This window comes from Dasypus novemcinctus, chromosome 11, assembly GCF_030445035.2.
Source record: "Dasypus novemcinctus isolate mDasNov1 chromosome 11, mDasNov1.1.hap2, whole genome shotgun sequence".
Lineage (NCBI taxonomy): Eukaryota > Metazoa > Chordata > Mammalia > Cingulata > Dasypodidae > Dasypus > Dasypus novemcinctus.
The window spans coordinates 37,705,907-37,732,028 of NC_080683.1; the positions used below are offsets into that span (position 1 = coordinate 37,705,907).

Here is a 26,122-nt window from a genome sequence, read left to right on the forward strand (position 1 = left end):
CATACATATGATGGTCAATACTGGGGCTCAACACTCTGTAATGACCAAGCCAGTCAGGCCATTATCAAAAAGACAAGACACTATCATAGGAGCAACTGGTAAAAGCACACAGCGGCCTTTCCTCCAAGCCAGGACCTGTAACATTGGGGGTAAGGGGTCACTCACTAATTCCTGTATCTCCCCAAATGCCCAGTCCCCCTCCTGGGTCGACACCTGCTGCTTAAACTACAGGCTCAAATTACCCTTAATACCATGGGGCAATCCACATTAACACTGGGGCCACCAAACCCTCCAAAAATAGTGCTAAACCTTCCTCTGCAGGAGGAATGGAGACTGTTCTGCCTCAGTGAATCCAGCCAATCTATAGCTGTATGGATCCTCTTCAAAGATGTTCCCAAAGTATGGGCAGAGGGCAATCCAATGGGGATGGCACATGACATTCCTCCAATTATTATTGAAATAAAGCCCACCACCAGCCCAGTGAGCATAAAGCAATATCCAGTTCCATGTGAAGTGCAAGAAAAAGTCCAGCTACATATTCAGAGATAGCTGGATAAAGGCATACTAAAGCCATGGAATAGTCCACTCTTCCCAGTTAAAAAGGCTGATGGGGATTACTGCCCAGTCCAGGACTTGCAAGCAGTTAACTCAGCAGTAGTAATCCTCCATGTGGTGGTACCTAATCCATACACTCTCTTCAGCTCGAGACCCTCATCGGCAATCTATTTTTCATGTCTGGGTCTTAAAGATACCTTCTTCTGCATTCAGATTGTGCCCCAGAGCCAACTGGTTTTTGCCTTTACATAGGACAATCTGACCTCCAGCAAAAAGCAACAGCTAACCTGGATGCTGTTCCCTCAGAGATTTAAAAATGCACCCACTATTTTTGGATAAGCCCTGTCCAGTAACCTCAAATCCATTAAACCAGGAAACCATAGTTATTTTCTCCTCCAATATGTAGATGACCTCATCCTTGGAAATCCCACCTACCAAGACTGTGCTAGTAGAATCCATGCCCTCTTAAAACATCTGCAACAAAAAGGCTATCAGGTGTCCAAGAAAAAAGCCCAAATCTGCCTATGTCAGGTCAAATATCTAGGTTATAAAATAGCACAGGGGCTCTGTGAATTGGAATTTGAAAGAAAGGAAGCAATCTGTAGCCTCCCTGAACCCAGCACTAATGGAAATTTGTGAGAATTCCTCGGAGAATCTGGATTCTACCGTATTTGGATCCCCAATTTTGTAGTCCTCACATGCCCTTTATATGAAGCCACAAAGGGGGGAAATTGTGACATCCTGCTGGGAAAGCCCACAGAAATAAGCTTTCACTGCTCTCAAGCAGGCTCTGATGGCAGCACCAAACCTTGGGCTTCCAGACCTCAGAAAAATGTCCTACCTATACATTCATAATTGCCAAAACATTGCAGTAGGAGTACTCACTCAATACCTGGGTTCCTGTCAAAGACCTGCAGCTTATCTATCCAAACAACTGGACACTGTAGCCCGTGGATGGCCCTCATGCCTGCAAGCTATAGCAGCTGCAGCTATGCTAACACTAGAAGCCATAAAATTAACTCTTGGGCAGCCTATAATTTTTCAGTTTCACATGCAGTAATTACAATCTTAGAAGTCAAAGGAACACACTGGCTTATTAACACCTGTCTGGTTAAATATCAAACTCTATTATGTGAAAATCCATCCATCCAACATGAACTTGTAAAAAACCCTAAATCCTGCTACCCATGGAGCCAGGAATTCCAACCCATAACTTCCTGGAAACATTGCAAGAAGTACATTCCAGCTGGCCAGACCTCTAAGACCAGCCACTACCAAATCCTGACATGGAGTTCTTCATGGATGGGAGTAGCTTTATTCAGGGCGGTGACTGGCAAGCAGGATACACCATAGTAACCTCTGAAACCACAGTGAAGGCCTCCCAGATAACACATCAGCACAAAAAGATGAACTCATTGCCCTCACCTGAGTCCTATAACTTGTGACTGGGGCCAAGGTTAACATCTACACAGACTCCAAATATGCCTTCCTTACCCTGAAGTGCATGGAGGCTTATATAAACAAAAAGGACTCATTAACTCAGGAGGAAAGAGCATTAAATATGGCATACAGATTCTGGAATTACTAAAAGCAGTTTGGGAGCCTATCAAAGTGGTCATGATGCCCTGCAAGGGACACCAGACAAGCCACAGCCCCATTGCTCAAGGAAATCAGAGGGCAGATGCTAAAGCAAAAAGAGCAGCACAGAAAGGATCCCTATCTGAAAACTTAGCTTCTGCCCTCATTCCTCAACCTCTTAATTATCAGAAACCCCATTATGCACTGCCTGCTCTCATCCCGCAGCCTCTGAATCACCAGGAACCACAATATACTCAAGCCAAGACAGAGTAGATACTCTCTGAGAGTGAGACACAAGGAGCAAATGGGTGGTGGACATTGCCCAATCACAGAATAGTTGTGCCTCAAATATTAGCCACAACCATAGTTCAAGACTACCATGAAAACACACACTTGGGAAAACCCATCTTAAAGAAGTTTAGAAAGATTCTTCTCCATTCCAAATCTAGCCACTGTTGCCCATGCCATATGCCAGCAGTGCGTGACATGTGCAAAGAATAACCCTTGCCAGGAACCCATGGGAGCCCCAGGAGTCCAATGGATCAGCAATATGCCTCTCAAAGATATAGTAGTTGATTTCACTGAAATGCCATGATCCAGAAGCTGTAAATATCTCCTAGTCCTCACTTGTACCTTTTCCTACTGGGTGGAAGCCTTCCCCACTGGAACTGAAAAAAACTGAAGAAGTGGCCAGTGTTCTCCTCAGGGAAATCATTCCTTGGTATGGGCTACCTCTCTCAATTGGCTCTGACAATGGAACCACCTTCATCTCTGAAATCACTCAAAAGATTGCCAAAGCACTGTGCATCTGATGGAAACTGCACACCGCTTACTGTCCTCAAAGCTCAGGAAAAGTAGACTGAGTGAACTATACAATAAAAACTTACGTTGCCAAAATTTGACAAGAAACTAGGATAACATGGGTGCAAGTACTTCTGAGAGCTCTCCTCCAAGTTTGGGCTAGCCCAAGCCAAAAGCTAAGCCTAACCCCTTATGAAATCATCTTTGGGAGGCCACCCCCTTAATCCAAAACATAGACAGTGATCTCAGAGAAAGAGGAAACTTATCAATAGCCCAGTAAATGATCAGCTTAGGAAAAACCCTACAAAACCTGCATCACTGGGTCCAAGAAAGGACCCCCATTAGCTTAAGCAGCTCCATACACCCATACAAGCTGGGAGATGCAGTCTGGTTCAAAGACTGGAAGTTAGCTCCACTAATACCTCGATGGTGAGGACCCTATCTTGTCCTGTAATACCCCCAGTGCAGTTAAAATAGCTGAAATCACCATGTGGATACACCATACCTGGGTCAAGCAAGCTGCCCCAGAGATCTGGACCTGTATTCCAGATACCCACACCTCAACCAAACTCATCTTGCAAAAGAACAAAACACCAAACTCTGCTCTAGTCACACCCCAGAAGCTGACTGGTCCATTCATGGCCAAAGGTTGAGGATGGAACCCTGAGCTCTTCTTCAATCACACCCCGGAAGATAATTAACCTACACAGAGCTGAAGAATAGGAATCCAGTTTAATCCCAGTTACTATGCCCCTTGGTTATTTTCCCTACTCCTAGCCCTGACCCTCCCCTGGTCCCAGGTTGGCACCATAGAGTGCAAGCCATGTATTCAAGAAGTGCATATGGTGGCCCATATCAATACCACATTAATATATCATAGCCATTACACCTGCAGGGGCCATATAACCACCTGCCAGTTTCAGGGAATCTCCTATAATGTCTGTAACGTATCCAGCCAAATAAACGCTATGAGCCCAAGCCCCCATCAATATCCCATAAATGGGAAATAAGAGCATTTAATCAAAATGGGGAGCTATGTAACTTCACTCCAGTCACTAGAACTAATGAGTGTCCCTCCTATTTGACACATATCAAGTTATAGATTCTGGGATACCATAGAACACTAAATTTGGAGGACTCAGCTGGGAGCAGAAATATACTCATAACAATAAGTATATGTGCACTACAGAAATGAAAAGTGCAGTGCGGCGGCTTGCTCGGTTGGTAGAGGTGGGGTCTGGCTGCGGACGAGGGGTTGGTCCAGCTTTGGACGAGGGGTCGGTCCCGCTTGGGACGAGGGGTCGGTCCCGCTTGGGACGAGGTGTCGGTCCGGCAGCAGACGAAGGGTCGGTCTCACAGGGGTTGCATGGTTCGGCTGACGGGGTCGCCCAGCGAAGCCGGTGACGAAGGGGTCGCCCGGAGAAGCAGGCGACGAACTGGGACAAGGGAGGCCAGGCCCTTGTCGGGGGCTCTCAGGACTGGAGGGCGCATGGCAGAAGAACTACCATGGAGACAAGGTAAACACGCAAGTCCAACTTTATTGAGGGAGAGGCAACAGTTTTATAGGGGCTGGGGAAGGCTGATTGGTTGAAGCCACGCCCTGTTCTGATTGGTTGCTGGAGAAAGGTCAGTGGGAGGTATTGGAAGGGGGAGGGGTGGTGGTTAGGGATTGGCTGTCGCTGTTGCTGGGGGAAGTGGCAGGGTTTAGGGATTGGTGGCTGCTGTTGCTGGGGTAGAGGGCAGACTGGAGTTTCCCGCCCACGCCTGGCTGTTGCTGCTGTCGGGGGTGGGGAAAAGGGCAGACTGGAATTTTCCGCCCTGCGCCTGCGCAGGGAGAAAGAAGGCATCATGTGGCGCTATCCAGGAGGAGGGGCGGCCACGGAAGCATGGCTGCCGAGAAGGGGAGACCCGAGGACACTCTGCGCCCATGCCGAGCTTCCTTCAGGGGTGGCGGTGGGCCCGACCAACCACCCTATTATGGGAGCAGCGGTTTGGAATAGGCCTACCGCGGCCGCCGCCCCCCTCCAGGCCAGCAAACCACACTTCAGCCCGAGGGGTGGCCGCATTTCCCCCTTCTCTTCAAATAAGGGCCAGGATGGCAGCAGCAACAAGTAACCGAGGCCCAAGAGGCAGTAAGCAATGAGGGAAGCGGGGCTGAAGAGGGAGGTGAGTATGCCGGGGATATAAATGTACAATTTGGGGGGCATTGCAAGCAAGGGTGGCCAATGTCCAATTCTCGTTGATCTCGGTGGCTATAAGGTCCATCTGCTTGTTAAAAGTCCAAGATGACAGCGCGTTACAGGTAGTTGATCTCTTCTTGGCAGCGAAGAGCGGCAGAGGCAGACTGTGTGATGGTCTGGAGAATCGCAGCTGTGAGGACAAGTCACGTCAGGGCATCAGCGGCGGTGGTGGCGGCAGCGTCGGGAGTGGTGGAGACGTAGGTGAGGACAACAAGAAGGCCAAAGTCTCCACGGGCGCGAGAGAGGCCGATGTTAACGGGGCGGGCCGACATGGGGCGGCCCAATCTGCAATGCAATGGGGGTTCAAGAAAAAAAAAAAGGGAGGGGGGCGGGGGACGAGAAAGGACGCTTTGGATGGCTGAGAAGAGGAGTGAGGTCGAGACAGGAGGAAGCTCCACAGAAGTATGGGGAGGCAAGAGCAGAAGCATTATTGGATGCTAGAAAGCAGGCCGCGGGCTGGGGAAAGCAGGTTGCAGGCCGTTTAGCGGGGCTGGAGCTGCTTGAGAGCGATGGCGACATGGGGGGCCGCGGTTACAGAAGACTTGGGGCACCTGCAGGAAGAGTGAGCAGGAAGAGGTCGGGTAGGAGGAGGCCGAGAAGATGAAGTGGGGGGGGTGTCCAATTGAAGGGCTGGTGAGAGGGGTTAGCTTGGCCAGAGGTGGTGAGGGAGAGCCTAAGGAGAAGGAGAGAGACTATGTTAATTGGCTCGGCAGCATGGTGAGGGTTGCAGTGTCTGCACTGACGGTAGAGTGCGAGCAGCGAACGGACTTCAGGGTTGGATGGTTGTCTCTCGGGGTGGAGGGTGAGCTGGCTCAGTTGGTGCTGGATCACTCGCATCTGGTGCTGTTCCCTGCGGGACATCCGCTGCAGAGGTGGCGAGTTTGACGCATCTCCCTCGCACACCTCTGCAGGGCTCTCGGCCTGCTCTCGGCCTCACTTCCAGGGTGTACAGGCACCTCCTCCCCTGCAGACCTGCTCTGCTCACCCTGCTGCTGCTGGGAGGACACGACATAGTTGACAAGGACAACATCACTGGAGCCTCCAGACTCCAGAGGGATGGGGTGCACCTGGAAATGCTTGAGCATATCGAAAATGGACTGGAACCACAGGTGCTGGACTCGGCACTGGCCCTCATTCAATGACAAACGCAGGTGCTTGGCCTTGCCCTGGAAGTTGAAAGTGAGGACATATTTGCCCTGCCTCGTCTCACTCTGACGTACCAGGAAAACGCCGTGGGAGCCAGTACCTCCTGCCAGCACTAACTGGACAGCCTTGAGTCGAGAGAGCATCCCATGATATCCTGAGAGGGGCTGGTCCCCCTCACCTCTTTCTGACTCTCCCTGGAAAAGAAATGACCCTGTGGCCGTTTCTGGAGTGTCCAGGGGAAGGTAGGGAGCTGAGAGGGGATGAACTGTCTCTGCTGGAGGTCCCTCTTTAATAGGGATGCGAGGGGGTAATTCTGGGGGAAGCAGTTCCATTGAGTCAAAATGGGAGGCAGCAATGGAGGCAGACAGGCATTTTTGGATATTAGACACCCAGGCCTTCACATGTAGTGCATCGGCTGTCTCCAGGATATACTCTGAGGGGCCTTCCACCTTAACCACGAATGTGTTCTCCCGGTCAGGCATCTCCAGGGCTGTGGTCATTTGGACGTCTTTTATAGTGGAGCAGGGAATGCTGAGTCAGGGCCGAGAAGCTTTGGGTGGTACAAAGAACTCCAGGCGACTTCCTCCTCCTCCTCCTCTTCCTTCACTCCGAAGCAGTAAGCGGCACTTCTGCCACTGAGGTTGCCCTCCTCCCCCTGAGGTAGGCCTGGTTGCCCCTCCTCTCCGGCTCACTCCAGCTGGGTCAAGGGCTGCCTCTTCAGCCCCCATGAAACTCAGCAGCTCTTCCCTCTGCACCATCCCTGTTCCATCTTTCAAGGCCCTCCCTCTCCGACTCAGTCTCAGCCTCTCAAAACCCGGTGAGTCCATCTTTCCCCAAGGGACGTCTCATCACCAACCAGTCCCCTACCAATGGTCCCAGCCCCACCAGAGGAGTTGGAGTTGCTGTTTCCTCCTAAGACTGGGGGGCCTGAGGAGGTCTCCAGGGGCCCAGCTGGAGAGGGTGGGTCAACGGTCCCCCGCCACTGCAGGATTCCACGGACTGAACTGCGGACGGAGTGATCCACTGAGTGGAGGGAGAAGCGTTTCTTTAGCTTCGGCTTTGAGGAGGTCGTAGAAGAGGAAGAGACGGAGGAAGGGAGGGGGCTGGCCAGGTCCTCAGATGGCCGAGAAGGGCCCAGCACAGCCAGGGGCCCACCCACCCTGCAGCTCTCAAGGGACAGGTCATGTGGTGGGATCTCCGCTCCAGGACTCAGGGGAGCCAAGACGGGTGGTGAGAGGGAGCCAGAGGCCTGGGCCACCTCAGCTTCAAAGTGCTGCAGGAAGAGCTCAGCAAAATGGCGGGAGAAGGCAGCCTCAGCCCCCGGCCCCACATATTGGGGGTGGGAGGCCAGGTAGAGGCGGAAACGGCGGGCAAAGTCCAGGGCAGCAGCCCCGGCATGGGACTCACAGAACTTGCGCTTGGCAGGGGAGGAATACGGGTCCAAAAATAGGCTAGAGGGGGCCGCGCGTGTGGCAGCTTGCCACGGATCGGATGGAGGGGGCTGCCAGGGGGAGGCAGAGCCGGGGGGGGCCGCTGGCGCGGAGGGCGCGAGAGGAGCCATTGCCCATGCGGTGTTACAAAATGGCTGCAGGCCGTCCCCAGCGGTGCTACAAAATGGCGGGGAGGGAGCTTCCAGCCCACCCAGGCAGGAAGTTGTCGGGGGGGAGGGGCAAAGGGACATCCCCTTTATGAGCGAAGAAGAAGGCGGAAGTCCGCCATCTTGAGAGTGCCTCCCCTTTTCGGATGGCGAAGAAGGCGGAAGCCCGCCATCTTGGGAGTGCTTCTCCTTTTCGAGCGAGGAAGAAGGCGGAAGTTCGCCATCTTCACCTGCACTCGGCACTGCAAGATTACACTGTTTAGGGAGACAATTTTCGAGCGCGTTATTAAGGTGCTCGACAAGCGACTCAGAGTTGGAGTCGGAGCCGGCATCAGGATCCTGATCAGGGTCCCGGTTAAAGTCGCCGTCCTGACAATCACGGTGGCGGCGGTGGCACAGCCGGAAGGAGTCGATGGTAGGGGCACATTGAAGGCAGGAGTGGATGGTAAAAAGCACTGGTAATAAGCCAGGAGGGAATCTTTTACCTTCCTGCTCCACAGCAGAAGTGACCCTATCTATAAGGTGAGTATAGGTATCCGGGTCCCAGAGCTGACATGTGGTAAGCCAAGGATTAAAGGGGAGAAGAAGGTCCCAATAAACTTGGAGCTGTTTCAAAGAGATCTTACACCGGTGAGTGTCTAGGAGACCGGCAAGAGCCCGAACTTGCAGGGCTTGCTTAGCAGAAAGGATGTTACCCATTGCTAATGGCCTTTTGGAGCCGATAAGAAAAGGGGCCCTTACCTTGAGAGCGCGGCAATGGGAGCCGAGGTGCGCGGTGAGACGAGGGGTCGGAGCCGATGGGACTCCGACGGTGGTCGCGGGCCAAAGGAAGGCCCCGACGAGGGGAAGGCGGAACGATGAGCAGTGGAGCAAGGCAAAGGGGATTAAGCGCAGAGGGGAGGAGGCAGAGGTGAAGGCAGGAGTGGAGGTGCTCAGGCACGCGCTCCTGAGAGTTTTATTGGTGCCTCTTAATCATAGCAGGTCAGTATAAGCCCCTAACATGGAAGGAGAAAGCCATCCAGTGATTCTCCCAGACTGCCGTGGATCGTATGAGGTCGCCAAGGTTCAGGAGCAGCAATGCAGAGTGAAAAGATAGGGGTGAGAAGAGAGGAGGGCGTAGGGCTGTGGTAGGGTTACTTCAGACGTGCAAGCGCGCGCTCCCGAGAAATCCAAGGCTCCTCTTAATCAAAGCGGGTCGGTATAAGCTCCCGACATGGAAGGAGAAAGCCATCCAGCAATTCTCCCAGATCGCCGTGGATCATATGAGGTAGCCAAGGCTCAGGTAGCAGCAATGTTGCACGAGAGAAGCCCCACGGTGAGAAGGGAGGAGGGGGGTCGCCACCAGGTTATGGAGTGAGGCTGTGGTGGGGTTGCTTTGCCCCACGTTGGGCGTCAGCTGCGGCGGCTTGCTCGGTCAGTAGAGGTGGGGTCTGGCTGCGGATGAGGGGTCGGTCCAGCTTTGGACGAGGGGTCAGTCCCGCTTGGGACGAGGGGTCGGTCCCACTTGGGACGAGGGGTCGGTCTGGCAGCAGACGAAGGGTCGGTCTCACAGGGGTTGCGCGGTTCGGCTGACGGGGTCGCCCGGCGGAGCCGGCGACGAAGGGGTCACCTGGAGAAGCAGGTGACGAACTGGGGACAAGGGAGGCCAGGCTCAGGACTGGAGGGCGCATGGCAGAAGAACTACTGCGGAGACAAGGTAAACACGCAAGTCCAACTTTATTGAGGGAGAGGCAACAGTTTTATAGGGGCTGGGGAAGGCTGATTGGTCGAAGCCATGCCCTGTTCTGATTGGTTGCCGGAGAAAGGTCAGTGGGAGGTATTGGAAGGGGGAGGGGTGGTGGTTAGGGATTGGCTGTCGCTGTTGCTGGGGGAAGTGGCAGGGTTTAGGGATTGGTGGCTGCTGTTGCTGGGGTAGAGGGCAGACTGGAGTTTCCCGCCCACGCCTGGCTGTTGCTGCTGTCGGGGGTGGGGAAAAGGGCAGACTGGAATTTTCCGCCCTGCGCCTGCGCAGGGAGAAAGAAGGCATCGTGTGGCGTTATCCGGGAGGAGGGGCGGCCACGGAAGCATGGCTGCCGAGAAGGGGAGACCCGAGGGCACTCTGTGCCCATGCCAAGCTTCCTTCAGGGGTGGCGGTGGGCCCGACCAACCACCCTATTATGTCGGCAGCAGTTTGGAATAGGCCTACCGCGGCCGCCGCCCCCCTCCAGGCCAGCAAACCACACTTCAGCCCGAGGGGTGGCCGCAGTGAAGCCTAAGGAGGGGGCTTCTGGTGCAAATAAGTATGTGCATTCTACTGTCCCTACTGGTCCTGCATCACCTGGGTCACCTGGGTCACCTGGAACACAGACACAACTAAACAAACACCATCCTCACCAAAGGAATGGCCCTGGCTAACTGTCCACATGGTCAATGTAACCCTTTAAACCTCACCATCCTTACCCCTGAATCCTGGCAGAATCAGGGAATCCAAATGGGCCTCTGCATTGATGGTAGAGGAATGGACCCAAGAGCCTACATCTGGGTTGGGTATCAGGAACACCCACACACAAGCAAAGCCCACTCTGTGTTCACTCCTTCTATGAAGAAGTGGAAAAGCCCTGTTACATTCCGCAAACAGCAAAAAGCCTCTTTATAAACCTAGCTGAAGTAGTAGGGGCAGCCTTAAATGTCTCTTCATGTTGTGTATGTGGAGGTACTAATATGGGAGACCAATGGCCCTGGGAAACTATAGAATACAATTACAGCCAACCATATAAGGAAACTGGCCTCCCGGCTGTCCCCTGAGATAGTAAGTGGCCCTTGCAAACTTCTGTCATAGGAAAATATTGTCCTTCAAGGGCTTGCCTAAACTCCTCTATATCTGTTGGAAACCTAACAGGTACAGGGGGAAAACTCCAAAATTACACCACCAATACAACAGAGCCTTGGGGAACATGGAATGAATCTGACCTCATTCTCATAAATCATACTTTCCCCAAATTAATCACAGTGTGGAATTCCAATGCAAAGGGCACCTTTACTGCCCCAAATTGTCTGTACTGGATTTGTGGAAAAGTCACATTCCAAGAACTTCCCTGAAACTGGTGTGATACTTGTATGCTTGGTACAATAAAACCCTCCTTCCTCATTCCCTTAACAGAAGGGAAAGAGCTAAGCCTGCCAGTATATCAAAACATAAGAGAAAAAAGGGCTGTCATTACCTGGGGAGATGAAGAATGGCTCCCTGAGCATATAATCCAGTACTATGGGCCAGCAACTTGGGCAGAGGATGGCATGTGGGGTTATCAAACCCCCATCTATATGCTAAACCGAATCATCCACTTACAAGCCATGGTAGAAATAATAACTAATGAAACTGCCCATGCTCTAAACTTACTAGCCCAACAGCAAACTAAATTCAGAAATGCTATCTATCAAAACTGTCTTGCCCCAGACTATCTCCTGGCAGCTGAAGGGGGAAGGGAGGTTGAGGAAAATTCAATCTCTCTAATTGCTGCCTTAAACTAGACAGCACTGGAAAGGTTATCATGAAATTACAAGTAAAACAGTAAAAATTGCTCATGTTTCAGTGCAGACCTGGGGTGGTTAGAATTTAAGTAATCCCTTTGGAAGCTGGCAGTTAATAGCAGACAATTTCAAGCTTATAGTGGGAATAATTGTCTTCCTCATAGGAGGATGTACCATACTTCCTTGCCTCCTTCCTTTCAGGATACATGCCATAATAAATGGTATAATAAAAATGCAGACAGGTGCCCATCTCATGGTTCTATATACATACCAGTTAGTCCAGAGAGACTGACAATAGTAATGCCAAATCTTAATAACCTTAAGCATGCATCAAAGGGGAGAAATAAAATGACCTGTGCATAAATTCAAACTTTTGCTATATCCAAGTATGCCTAGCTCCCTGGAAAGCCAATTGAAAGGTATAAACTCTATAGGCTTTGGATATTCAGGAAGGCTGCAAACTAAATGTGTTAATTCAAGCTTACCTGGAATGTGGGGGTACATGTTAAAACTTACCTTGAATGTGGGGGATATGTGTTAATTCAAACTTACCTGGAGGACATAACCTATCTGATATTCAGATAGAACACTTGAAGGAACTAACAAAAAGGTGCTTTTGCACATAAGCACTGTTTGGCTCCCCATTCCTACATCCTCTGTATAACAGGGACCCAAATATCCTATTCGGAGTTCACTTTTTATTAGGACATGAGTCTGCTGAGTCCAGCTGGTCATAATAAATCTTCCTTCTCAGCTTCTTGCATCTTGTCCTTCAATACCATGTACACCAGACCTCTCTCTGCTACAACAATATTACCTCTTTTAAAAAAATTCTCTATGGAAAATAAATGATATTTTCTCTTAACTTTTCAATTCTAATACAATTCAGCAAATGTACTACAGAGTAAATTAAAATAAACTGAAATTTTAAGTACTTATGCTATTTAATAATCTGCCATTGAAATTGAAATATTTAAATATTTCATTAAAATATTTACCTTTTTTCTTTTCATATGCCAATTTATTTCATTTTATTTATTTTTCTCTAGTCCAGAGTAGACAGAAAAGATAGTACAATGGCAGAGTAGTTGAAAAGTTTGGTGTAGATTATGGAGAGCCTTATACCACTCAAATTTTCATGAATTACTAAATATAAATATTGAAGAGAAGAATCATATAATTGCATAAACACAGTTCTGGCTTCTTTCTCTAAGGAAAGACAGATATATGTGAGCACATTTACATTTCCTGTTTCACTGACTTACTTTTTTATTTTTTTTTAGAGGCACTGAGAACTGAACCTAGTACCTTGTATGTGAGAATCAGGTGATCATCACTAAGCTATACCTACTCCCTTCACGATTTTCTATATTGCACTGACTAAGGGACTGGGATAAATCATATTTGGCCATTTTCAAGGTCTCTGTTTGTCTGTATTGTTGGAAATATTTAATGGTATCAAGAAATGTGCAAAATAGTGTTTGCTCCATTCATAGATTCACTTATATTAACATAAGGCAACAGGTTCTATTTGCTACATTGTTTCCCCTACAGAATGGAGTAGAATGAAATAATTTTAGTCTGACTTTCAAATTATTCATTTCATTAAGTAATTTTCATAACCAGATATTCTCTATGACCCTTCTTGCTCTAGTGCAATATTCCAGATTTCCATTCCTTTCCCTGGTGCCTCAGTATGCTCAAATTGTACTGATTGTTTGTGAATTGAATGATATACCTCACTTTGACATTTCAAATGTTCCAATGAATCTTTTCTATGGGCTTATGCTAATTTTTATAGTCAGGAAAGAATTCCTCCTGTGTTCAGTTTAAACCGGGGGGGACACACAATGCATTCAATGGCCATGACACTGACAAAGTAGAGCCACATGCTGGGGAAGTCAGGGACCATCTCCTAACCCTCACATAACCCTTCCTCACCTCCTTTTCTATTGTGTGCAGATGTTTCCATCTGTTTCCATTCTGTGGTCTGGGAGAGATGCAATATCTAATGAAAGGGTCTGACCAAACCTTAAACGTGAAACCCAGGAAAAAGCAGTTCCAGCTGCTTATCAGACCTGCCTCTGGGGTATATAAATAACCAGTCTTCGGGTGGCACAGATTTGTTTCTCTTCTCTAAAGCAAAGTGGACATGGGGAGCCACCAAACACTGATTCTGGTTTGACCAGTTGGCCTCCCTGGGAACCTGCCATGATGGGAATCTCCTCCCCTGCTCTTTCAGTCCCTTTGTTCTTTGTAAGTAATAAAAGTTATTCCATGAAAGTTTCTGTTGTACCTGAGTCTATGCTCCCACTATGCCCAAATGTAATGGCTCCACAGCAGGCCAAAATGGCCAGCATCTGAAAAGACAAATAAAAATTATCTTTAATGTGTTATTTAACACTGGAGTATATATTATCACACATATTGCAGGTTATTTCAGTGCAGAGCATGGATTTTGCATGGAATTATTTTTTAAACAAGTAGGAAGGAAGAGAATTCTGCATTATATGGAATGAACTACATTGACTAAATTTTCCATCTAGTTGTCATGACAACCCTCCTATTTTTCCATAATATGTGGACTATTAAGTGCCAAACTAGATGTGCTTTTTTAAAAAAAAGATACTATAATAACATCCAGAGAGACATTTTACATTAGTAGTTCTTTGTATGGACCACAAAAGTATTATCCTTCAACAAACAACCTGCCATCATCACACTACTCCTTTGGATCACAAAATGGGGAAGAAAAACTTGAAAAACACCCTATAGTCGGAGGGTATTTTCCGTAAATGCCAGGTTCTTCAACTATCTGTAGATGCTTGAGTCCTTTCTATGGAATCTGTGACAGCTCTTGTCCAGCTAATGTTGAATATCTCCAGTGACTGTGAATTCACCACTTTCATAGGGAGATTTCTTCAGAGTAAAGTAATTTTGAAAGTTAGTGCATATCCTAAAGTATCTTTTCCTTTGTAGTTTTTAACTGTTTTTATTTATTTTCTAATTATAAGTTTGAAAATTATTTGGATCACTGCACTTAAAATAATTAAAGGCATTAATGTTTTACCCAAGTTTTCATTTTTTTGATTAAAAAATTCAATTTCTAACAACTATTTTCATATACAAAATTATAAGACATTATTCAATCATGATATTTTCTAGTGAATGTAATACTCAGGTTGGTCTGGATCAGAGTTTGAAGAACATTCATCCTTTCTATCATTTTATATTTTATTAAATAAAAATGATTGTTTATAATTGATAGTCTATTGACTTCCAAAACAGGTCCAGCCATAAAAGAAAAGGCCTTTTTGTACTACATGCCCACTTCTAAATCTTAGTAGTTTGTTCTGTGCTATGAGTTGAATTATGTCCCTAAAAAAGACATGTTCAAGTCTTAATCTCCAGTACAGGAATGTGATCTTATCTGAGAAAAGGATCTTTGAAGATGTTATTATTTAATAGGAAACCAAATTGGAATAGAGTGGGACCAAACTTAATATGATTAGTGTCCTTAGAAAGGGAGGAACTTTTGACACAGTCAGTAAGAGACACATAGAGAGAAAAGGCAGAATTGTGATGGAAGTAGAGTTTGAGTTATGCCATGGAATGCTGTTCAGCCACCACAAGAACCCTCTTACTTCTGAGGATGCATGGCTCTGCCAATACCTTATTTCAGGCTTCTAGTCTCCAGAATTGTGAGACAATAAATTTCTGTTGTTTTAAGCTACCTTGTTTGTAGTACTTTGTTATAGAAACCTTACCAAACTAAGACATTTGAATACCAATAAAATTTTATTTGTACAGGAAGTCAGTATGGCTTGTTCAAACTTCCTTTTCTCCTACAATCACTCAGTCCTTCCTGAAGTTCAAATAATAACAAACATGCTTAAAGAATGATCAATACATAGTTGGTTTTTTTTGTTTTTGTTTGTTTTTATAATATGCAAAGGGGATTTGTACAGTTACATTTTGTTCATGAAGAAGTATTCAGATAAACTATCTATGGTGACCTTTATTTCCCTATATAAAGTTATCCAATTTTCAAAATCAATTCAGCCAAAATTCAGAAACCCTCAACCATGTGCCAGTTACTATGCTTGAAGCCAGAGGAGTGGAGATGAATAAATTAGTTCTGTAATCTAGGAAGAGAAACAAACATATATATAAATTTCATTGTAATACATTAATTTAGTATTATGCAGAAAGGTCTACCAGAACAAAGGGGAGAAACACTGAGACAATTTCTAAATTTCCTCAGTGCAGACCAAACGAGAATGATTCTTAAGGAATCAGGAAGGGTTTGTCCAGGAATTATAGTGTAATTATCAGCCAAGGGGGTGCTGATGCAATGTACATGCAATCTGTTTGCTTTTACAAAGGGTATTTATTTGAGGTGGAAGCTCACAACTACAAGGCCATAAAAAGTCCAACTCAAAGTTACTTCCTCACCAAACTTTGTTGCCACGTATTGAAGTAAGATAGTGGGCGACATCTGCAAGTGTCCAGCCTTCCTCTTACCTCTTAAGGCTCTGTGGGTCCAGCTTCTTCTCATCTCAGGTGTAGGCTGACACAGGCCTCATCTTTCCTTCCAAGGCTTCTTTCTTTTGATGTGGGCTGTGGGTGGGAGACTGTTCATCCCTTTGTGTCCTGCCTTGTGGGTGTGGGACAGCGAAAGGCTGCAGTCCTGCCCTTGGTGACCATGGCAATGACTCTAGTCCTGGGAGGCAATTTAGCAATGCAAACTCTATATACATATCAGTCAGTCCAGGGAAACTCTGATGGTGGTGATGCCAAAGCTTAAGGGAAGTTGGACTTAGCCTCGAATGGGAAATATGATACAGCCTGTGCATAAATTCAAAATCATCTAATCTGTATCCAAGTGTGCCTAGTCTCTAGAAATCCAGTTAAGTGATAGGGGTTTGGATGTTCAGAAAGTATGTAAGACTGAATGTGTATTCAAAGTTGCATCCAGACAGAATGTGGGCAAGATGCTAATTCAAGCTCACCTGAAATGTGGGCAATATGTTAATTCAAAACCTACCTGGTACTCAGGCAAACACTTAACTAACAAAGAAAGTAGTTTTCTTTGATAAAAGCACCATTTGACTCCTCACCTTGTATAAAAGGAACTTGAAAATCTTGTTTGAGGCTCAGGTTTAAATCAGAAAGCTCCTGAGTCAGGCCGGTGGTCAATAAATCATTTTTCCTTTTCAAAATCATTCCTGAGTCCTGGTCTTTCTATACACAAATAACTGAACCTCTCTCAACTTCTACAACACTTTCTGGGCTCACTGCTCTGTTCTCATCATAAAGTCAGATGTAAACTATCAGGCAAATGGCTCATTTCTTTTCTCAGGGCCTCTGCCCTTTCTATGGCACTCTCTTCTCTTGCTCTTGATTGAGCTTGTTTGTAAAGCCCACCAAGGGTGTGAGGACTTAAACTGAGGCACTCTAATGGCCTGGTTGAATCAAGGCCCTAATCTTAACATGATTTAATCAAAGATATCTCAGCTGAATCTAATACAATCAAAGGGTATCATCCCCAGAGGAACAGACCAGTTGACAAACATAATCTATATCTCTTTTTGGAATTAATAAATGATAGCAAACCACCACAGGTAGGAAGGGTGCTTCAGGCAGAGGAGATACACTTTATATATACAGATATGTGAAACCGTAAGATGTGTATGAGATAATATAAGCTATTAAGTATTTTAAAGCATAAATCTCGGCTTGAAAAAGCAGAGATAAGTATGTGTCAAGTCACAATGAACCTTGAATGATGTGCTCAGACACTTGGGCTTGTCTGGTATACTGACCCATTGAAGAACATTAAGCATAATGTGCTATGGTGGTCATCTGTATTGTTCCCCTGATTAACTGGAAAGTATGGGGGTATATGGGGACCTCATATTTTTTTAATGTAACATTAAAAAAAAAAGAAAATAATGCCTTATTTCTAACTTTTTATAATATCTAATGAAAAAAATTGACCTGATCCTTTATGATTAAATAAAGTATTGTAAGAAATCATCTGATGTTTCCTTCAAAAACAATGCCAACACTTCTGTCTTCCAATTCTCATCATCACATATTCAGTAAAATCCTAAGGGAATGCACATAACTGCCTCAGGTAAAACATCAGCCACTTTTGAATCTATTGTATGCAAAGAATTTTGGGTTCAACAGCTGGAAAAGTTTGAATTCTTCAGTACATTTGTCAGACAGCTTGACATCTATCTGCCTTATATACACAAATTATTGAGAAGACCAATTGAAGAGAAGTCCTTCTAAACCATACTTCTATCTGAACAACAGTTTGTAAAATTTCAATTTCAAAGCATACAGCCTTTAGTGGATTCACTGTGTTGACTTATTTTATGTGTCTGGGAACTAATTCATATCTACATAAAATTACAGAATCATTATTCTTTTGTGACAATACATACTCTGGAAACAAAACTATGTCCTGGTACAAGGTGAATGAGATTTCTGCTTAGTCAAAACAAGTCCAATTCATGGCAGAAAACAGACATCACTCATGAGTGATAAATTATAGCAACTACTTGCTACTAAATCCTGAAAGTTGGGTTTTTTGTTTTTTTTTTAATTGTGCTCTCTAATGGTTATGTTAGACAAATAGAAAATAGAAATGAATTTCAATGTATTAATTTATGGACAATTTAGTTGACATGAAATGTAAGTAATCATGGAAAAATTACCAAAATGAAACTCTTCCCTAATTCTGTGACAGTTGACATTGGGGAAGATGTCTACTACTTTGCTCTAGATCAGCTGTTTGTCAAATGATGTGTTGGTATACAAAATTCAGGCAAAATGCCAACTCTGCTGTCTGTAGTTTGTTTTATTTTTCCATACTATTTTAAAAATAATGTGACAGTTATTCTTATTTGGTAATTCTGAATCAGTTAATTATGTTGATCTGTGTGCAGAGTTAATGAAGTCAAAGTTCTGATTTCAGTATCTGCAGGGGGCCATTTAGCTATAAGCAGAAATGCTCTGTCCTAAGGAAGTAAATTATATCCATAATCCCCACCAGTTGCACCTCATCTCAAATGGCTCCTGTTGATTATTATAGAAAACAAGCCAACAATTTCATTTATGAAAAAAAAGAAAACTCAAAAAACAAAACAAAAAAAACAACCTTTGGTGCAGTTTCTATTTAGGCAAAGACATCAGAATAATTTTTTTTTTTATGTGAATAAAAGTGTATGTTTAAGAATGGACAAAATTTTTATATTAAGTTTTATCTTCATTGTATTCACTCTTCAGATTATTTTATTAAAGAGTAATACTTTTTTTTTTTTTTTTAATGTACTGGGGTCTTGGATTGAACCTAGACCTTCTCTGTGGGAAACTGGTGCTCAACCACTGAGCCACATTTGCTCCCACATCATATATTTTTATGTTACCATATATGGTACATTATTTATCTGTAATGTATTTGCTATTTAAAATATATTTCTCATTTTACAAAGTTAAAATTTTCCATGCTTTTAAACTATATCTTTTCTATAGTTGTTGAATTACATAATTTATATAAATACAGTAGGTTTGTCATATATTGTTTGTACTTCTTTACTCTTACAAATTATAAATTGATTCATCTTCAATAAATAGAGATTGTATGTGTATCTTTTAGTTACAAAAGCCCAATCTAAAGAATGTCAAAATTAAGTTTATGACTAAGTTTTCTTTCCCATCTTTGACTTTTTACTATAAAAATATATATTCTAAAAATAATATGGGTAAATCCTCCTATCTCATGTACATTAAACATAACATTTTACATTTATATTTTTCCATAAAAAGAAGATATTTATAATAGTGTGCCTTGGCAAGTGTGCTTAAATTTTAACTATGTCTTATTCTCCAAATTTTATAAGCTTCTTGTTAGTATTATGTATAATAATATCTGTAAATATTTTATTAGAAAAGGAAATTACTTGACTATGCTGAGCAGTCAAAATTAAAAATCATGGAGAACCCCATTCCTTTCTATTTTTTTTGTAAATTATGTACCTCACTTATTAATGAATTATTATTTTATTTTCCACTACAGTTTCTCTAGATGGCCATAACTTCTACCAAAACTGCATGGTTTTGCTCCTTTCAATAGGGAAGTTTGTTCCCTAAAATAGATAAAGTTCTGAACCTTCTGTGCATTTTCAAGTTTTATTCTCAGTTCAGTCCTACCTAATATAATTTGAGATTTAAGTGATTCTTTGTTTGTATTTGTAAGCACATCTTCTCTGATCCAAAAATAAGAGATGTGGACAGAAAGACCAACCATTCAGTTAAGTATCAAATAGTAATCAAAATGATAATAGTGATGGTATCAACTAGTAAGTGCCTTGATCAACTTGATCATTCTCAAATTGTCTTTTTTTAAATCTTTGTCTTTATTTTTAAAGAAGCTTTAGATTACAGATATTTTACATCCAAAATATAAGGGATTCTCATATGCGCTCCTCCCTCCTCCCACTCTTCTCCAATTAAAAAATATGGAATGCTTCAGGAATTTGCATGTTATCCTTGGACACAGGATCTTCTCTATATCATTCCAATTTTAGTACCCAGATCATCTTTTAAAAATTGGATCAGAGCATTCCTATCAGTCAGATTATAAAAGACTATATTAACCTGGAATATATAAATCTAATAGTAACAAGAAAAATCCAAAATGTCAGTGGCATTAAACAACAAAGATACAGTATACTCTCACTCAAAATCTGCCACTAGCCTGGAGAACTAACTCAGGTGTGACATCCTCAGTCATGGTGAACCACTACTGAAGAATCAAGAAGCAGCTCCCCTGATTTTTACAGCCCAGGTAATTAAATACTCTTAGGCATAAATGGTCTATTTTACTTCTGTTCATGTTTATTGGGCAAAGTAGTTCACAAAGCCATGACCGACCTCAAGATCAAGCAAATACAATCCCCAATGACCCAGAAAACATAGAAATTACTGGGGGACAACACTCTTGCCTACTACAGTATTTCCTTTGTGTAAGTCACGAAGAATTGTGTGAACAAACTCTATTTAAGAGAGGATGCCTCTCACAAAGCTGTAATGACTTCCTAAACAAAAACTTGTGCTGTTGGTTGACCACATTTTTTTTCTCCCTAAAAAACCTTAGTGAGTTCTAGTATAGTTTCCTTTGAAGTTTGACAGCTTTCTATCATGATACCCAACGTAACACCTTTGTACTCTCATGAAAATTAAAGTACTTTGTTGAATGTAACTTTAAGACTTTCTTTCATCCTGATAATGATTATTCAAACCATAACCAAATGAGAAGATGTCATCACTTTATCCTTATTTGTTTGAAGCATCACTAAAGTGCCCTTATTCTAAACCTAGTCATTTAGATCAGGCGTTGGCCAACTACAGCCTGCCCAGCCAAAGATGACCCATTGCCTGTTTTTGAAAGTTCAAGAACTAAGAATCTTTTCTTTAAACATTTTTATAGAGTTGTAACCCATACACGTACACCCTCAAACCTAGGAATAAAACAGCAACAAACAAAATATTAATTAGAAACCTGACATAGACCACAAAACCAAAATATTCACTGTCTGGCCCTTTGTGGTAAAAGTTTTGCTGACCCCTGTTTTAGATAATTATATGTAAGAGTCATGAGCAATATTAAACTAGTGACCAGTTTTAAGTCATTTTTAAATTTTATGAAAAAGTTCAGTGTAAATAAAAAGGACTAAAGGTATATAGCATATTTTTTTAAATTATCTGTCATTCTTAAAATATTTTAAAATTCATTTTTAGAGTTTAAAATCTATGTAGGTGTTATACAATATCCACTACTTTGGTTGTAAGAGTTATTTCAACTTGCTTGCAGAAATATAATGCTCCTTAAAAGCATTATACATAAATGTATAGTGCAATTGATTTTTTAAAAAATATATAAAATGGTAGGTTATTTTAACCAAAATGCTAATAAGTAAAGACACGTAAACTTTGTATGTTTTGCAACTATGTACTATGTCTCCATGTCTTTTTCTCACCAGCAAACCACACTGAATAAATAAGACAAATAAACATCATAAATTTCAAGTGTAATAAGTTTTGCCAGGGCTCCATTGTGCCACTAGATGGAGCATTTAGCACTGCAGAGAGCTCTTGAAGGAAACTCGTGGTTTTGTTTAACAGATTTTTTAAAGGGGAAAAACATAAATGTGTGACATATAGAACATCCTCCTAAACTTTTACTGACGAAGTCATCTTAACACGATGTGATTATTTTACAGTCAAATTCATTTTCTAGGCTACCAAGAATGAGAGGCAAGTTTGTGTTTGAGACATAAGAGTGTTTCAAAAGCAAAACTGTAAAGAAGTTCTAAATTGACTTTTCAGTGGTATTCTTCGTATCCTCCGATTTGACTTATGTTCCGATATTAATGACTTTTTGTGAGATTTTGAGAACAAAGAAGTCTGCTAGTATTCACATTAGAAATGGCAATTTTTACCAAGGGTAATGCAGTCTATGTGGGTTGGCATTAATGAAAGGAAAAAAGAATAAAGAAAAAGATAAAGGGTTGTACATAAATGAAAAGGAAACAGCAATGGCTGTTGAGCTGTCCTGGGTGTCTGAAAATAAGAATGGTGTAACAGAGTTCTTTCAGATACTTGGGACTGAGAAGGTCAAGCCAGTAGCTGAGAGTCCTGAGGTTAAAGGTCAGTGCATGTTGGCTCAAGCCACAGGGTTAGACAGAAATGCATTCTTCACGAGGTTCCATTTCTAAACTATTTTCTTTCAGCCTGAGAAGCGAAATATACATTTGGGACTCGAAATAACAATACATTTCTTGAAACCTGGCTTTTGGCCAGGTTAATTTATGCATCTCCATACTCATGCTTCACCAACTTACTAAAACCCATCATTTAGCCCTGTTTCAGTGTGCAGCTGTTTAAATGAGGTTGGAAGCAATTTTGCCACATGAGGCTGATGTCAGTTAAAAGCTGAGTATTAGCAGAATGAAAAAGCATCAGCTGAGTGTCTGCTATGTTGATCTGCGTTCCTCAAATATAATGGATCCAACTGACAGAGAGACCAGCTTTGGACTTTAAAGTTAAATTCAGGTCTATTGACTATTACTAGCATGCATGGATATAAGGGGAAGCATTTAAAGTAGAACAAGAATTAGATTTTCTTGCACCCTGGAAAAAAGCCAGGGAAATTCTGAATGAAGACTTTCAGGCAAGGCAGGATGCAAAACTTCAAGTGTGAAAATGATTACAAATGGCAGCTTATGTGGAAAAGCACTAACTAGAAAGGATTTCTAGTTTCAGGACTTTTTATTCTATGACAATATAACTCCACCCATATGAAATAGCATTCCAGACCAAAGGAAGAGAATTACCTTAATACTAATTTGTGAATTTTAAAAATGGCATTCAAAAGTGAATAATTCTTCCCCACAGATTTACTTTCGAGACCTCACTAAAAAAAAAGACTATTTTCAATGGGACTTTAATAGTTATTTTAAGACAAATATACTTATTTATTAGGAATCTATAATAACATTTTTTAATTAGCTTTTTGTGGTTTCTTTATTTTATAAAATTATAGTATTAAAACTATATTCAAGTTTTACAAATGCTCTCAGCAGCTTTGCAGGATGGCCTCATGATGGACTCACCTACCTTAAACTTGCTGCTTCTGGATAATTATCATGAAAAATGAGGATAAATAAGTAAAAAGTTATTTTAACTTAAACACTTACAAATAGCAAAAGTCATTTAGGAAAAGACCTGTTACTGTAGAGCAAAGAAATATAGATATATTCTCTATAGATGAAGATAATGCTCTAATAAAACCCTAGTCCTGGTTATTTACTTATACTACCAACTGGCTTTTTACATTAATGATCTGATAAAAATAAGGAAATTCATTAACTGATCAGATTGTGGTCAAATAGATTTAGGTCAGAGATAAGGCTCAATGTTTTATTTGATTGGTAATTTAATTTACATATTAGAATGAATTATCCAAATGGGCAAATCTTTTAAAAGTTATTTGGACATATTTGAAAAAGGAAGCATTTGGAAATCAAAAGACCTTAGTGGAAATTAAGACTCTCTTCCTGGTTATCTATCATACATAATTTAGCTAACCCTCCCAAATCCTAGCCTATTCATGTGTAAAATGAAGATAATGATATCTCAAAGGTTTATGAGTATTATACAATACAATGAATTAGTTTTGGTTTTTCATTACAGTACTGTAATGCTAGTTTTATTTGAAGACATTTTTGGTTTTCTTAATGTATTGTTCTATAATACTCCTGCCTATAAAAATACAACTATTTCTTCTGGAATACCTAATAGATATAGAGATATGGAGATAGATGGAAATATGTATATAAATAGTCTAGTATGTGTCAAGTGGTATAACAGACCCTGATAATACAAAGGTGAAAAGGTATTTGCAAAGAATTGAGACAAATTACATCATCATATAATAAATGTTTACAGTAGATATGAAAAATTAATGCTTACAACACAGAGTTAACTCTATCAAAAGTTGTGATGATAAAGAAGTGCGTCTAAGATTCTGAGCTTTAATGTTTGTTGCCAAAAATAAATGTACAAATATGTTCATAATAGGCTAAGCTAAGTGCAATGCAGCCTGATTTCTTTTCCTTTCAAACACAGGGCCCGTATTCAATAGAGTTGTCCTCACCATACAGGGAAGCAGATTCAGACCCATGGAATTATATTATGTTTCTAATCATTTAATTCCATAAATCTACTAGGGCTAAAATTGCAGAGTGCCTAAGAGTTACCTCCTGGGAGCCTCTATGTTGCTCAAATGTGGCCAGTCTCAAAGCCAAACTCAGCATATAAATGCATTGCCTTCCCCCCAGCGTGGGACATGACTCCCAGAGATGAGCCTCCCTGGCACTGAGGGATTACTACCAAATACCAGCTGATGATGTGGCTAGAGAATGCTCTTGAATAAAAAGGTCAACTCAGACCAGCAGAATATCTCAGCCTACATGTAAGTTAAAAATGCTTTTTGACCTTGAATAAAAGGGGGAAATGGAAAGGACAAATGAGTTTATATGGCTATGAGTCTCCAAAAAAGAGCCAGGAGGTCATCAGAGGGGTTGCCCTTACGCACACCTCAACAGAGTCCCAGAGACAGCTAAAGTAGATACAGCCACAGGTACTGGTTCTTCTGAGGGCTACAGAGACCCACAAGTTATATGGTCATTACAGATGGATTTCAGTGCCATGTCAGTTGGCCCTACTTTGGAGTTTGTGTTCCTGAGTGTGATGGAGTTGGACTCAGGTGTGATCTTTGTTCACAAACCTCTCCTGTCACTTTTACCAGACCTCTGGTTGGCACTGGGGTTTAGTGTATATTCAGAGGACCTGAATCTCTGGACTGTCCATGTGATAGCCAGGCCCTGAGCCTCAGCAGACTTGCAACTCCTACCCTCTGGTTTATTGGACTTAACCCAGCCAGCTAAGAGGGTGGTGAAGAAGGTCAACTGCCACACCAGGGAGCCAAGAGTGCCTACAAATGAAAACAGGAGTATTGCATCCATCATCCAAGTGGAACCTAAGCACCCTCTCGATACAGAGTTGGAGTGGACATAACCATCCCAGGGTCCACAGGATGGAGGAATAGGGTATGGATTAGAGTGGACTTACTGATACTCTATTCTGGAACTATTGTGATTAGTAATGGAAGTAAATGTAGCACTGAGATGGAGAAATTGGCCATGGTAGCTGCTGAGGGTGGGGAGTGGGAAGAAGAGATGTAATGTGGGGGCATTTTCAGGACTTGGAGTTGCCCTAGGTGGCACTTCAGGGACAGTTACTGGACATTGTATGTCCTCCCATGGCACACTGGGTGGACTGGGGCAGAGTGTAAACTATAATGTAGACCATTGACCATGTGGTGCAGCAGTGCTCAGAGATGTATTCCCCAAGTGCAATGAAAGTCCCATGATTTTGGAGGAGGTTGTTGTTATGGGAGGAGTGTGGTGAGAGGGGTGGGGGGTATATGGGGACCTCCTATTTTTTGAACATAACATTAAAAATAAATAAATAAAGACAAAGAGAAAATAAATAAATAAATAATAAAAAATTATTCCATAAAACTATCCATTCACCTACCCATCCAGTTGACTTGATTCTGGAGTTTCTTTGTCATATTAATCTGTGGATTGATCAACAAACATATATTTATTCCCTTCCTATTATTCTCCATTAAAATATTACTTAAGATATATCTATTAATAAAAGGGCACAAACAGATACAATTATCTAAAATACCAAAAAAGAATTAATAAAATATTTTTTGCCCATGTAATGGATATTGTCACATCTGAAGCCATTAAACAATTAATGAACACTTCAGCTTGTTTTTCAAATTTAAGAAAAACTTTAATCAAAAACATCATGTAAAGTTGTGATTTGGAAGTTAACAGGATATATTCTACTAGATCAAGACTCTTAAAATGCTTATTGATGACTTCCTTGCTATGATTATAGCCATTTCTACCATTCATATAAATGAATATTTAGGGAGGAATCAAAAGCAGATTATTCACTTCGTGGAACATGACAAATTCTGAAGACTTATTGTGTGTTCATTGTAGCAATTGTCACCACAAACTGTTAATTCACAAGTATAGTT

General features: G+C 42.6%; 1 protein-coding gene across 1 annotated transcript in view; it reads right to left on the minus strand.

Annotated features, from left to right (window-relative positions):
- Window positions 1–6,001: 6,001 nt before the first annotated feature.
- Window positions 6,002–26,122, minus strand: part of LOC101426461 (SH2B adapter protein 1-like) — a 68,101-nt gene continuing 47,980 nt past the window's right edge. Inside the window, 5 exon segments of the mRNA XM_071218375.1 lie at window positions 6,002–7,132; window positions 7,135–7,796; window positions 8,172–8,372; window positions 10,103–10,252; window positions 13,721–13,784. Of these exon segments, the coding sequence (XP_071074476.1) occupies window positions 6,002–7,132; window positions 7,135–7,796; window positions 8,172–8,372; window positions 10,103–10,252; window positions 13,721–13,784 (2,208 nt within the window).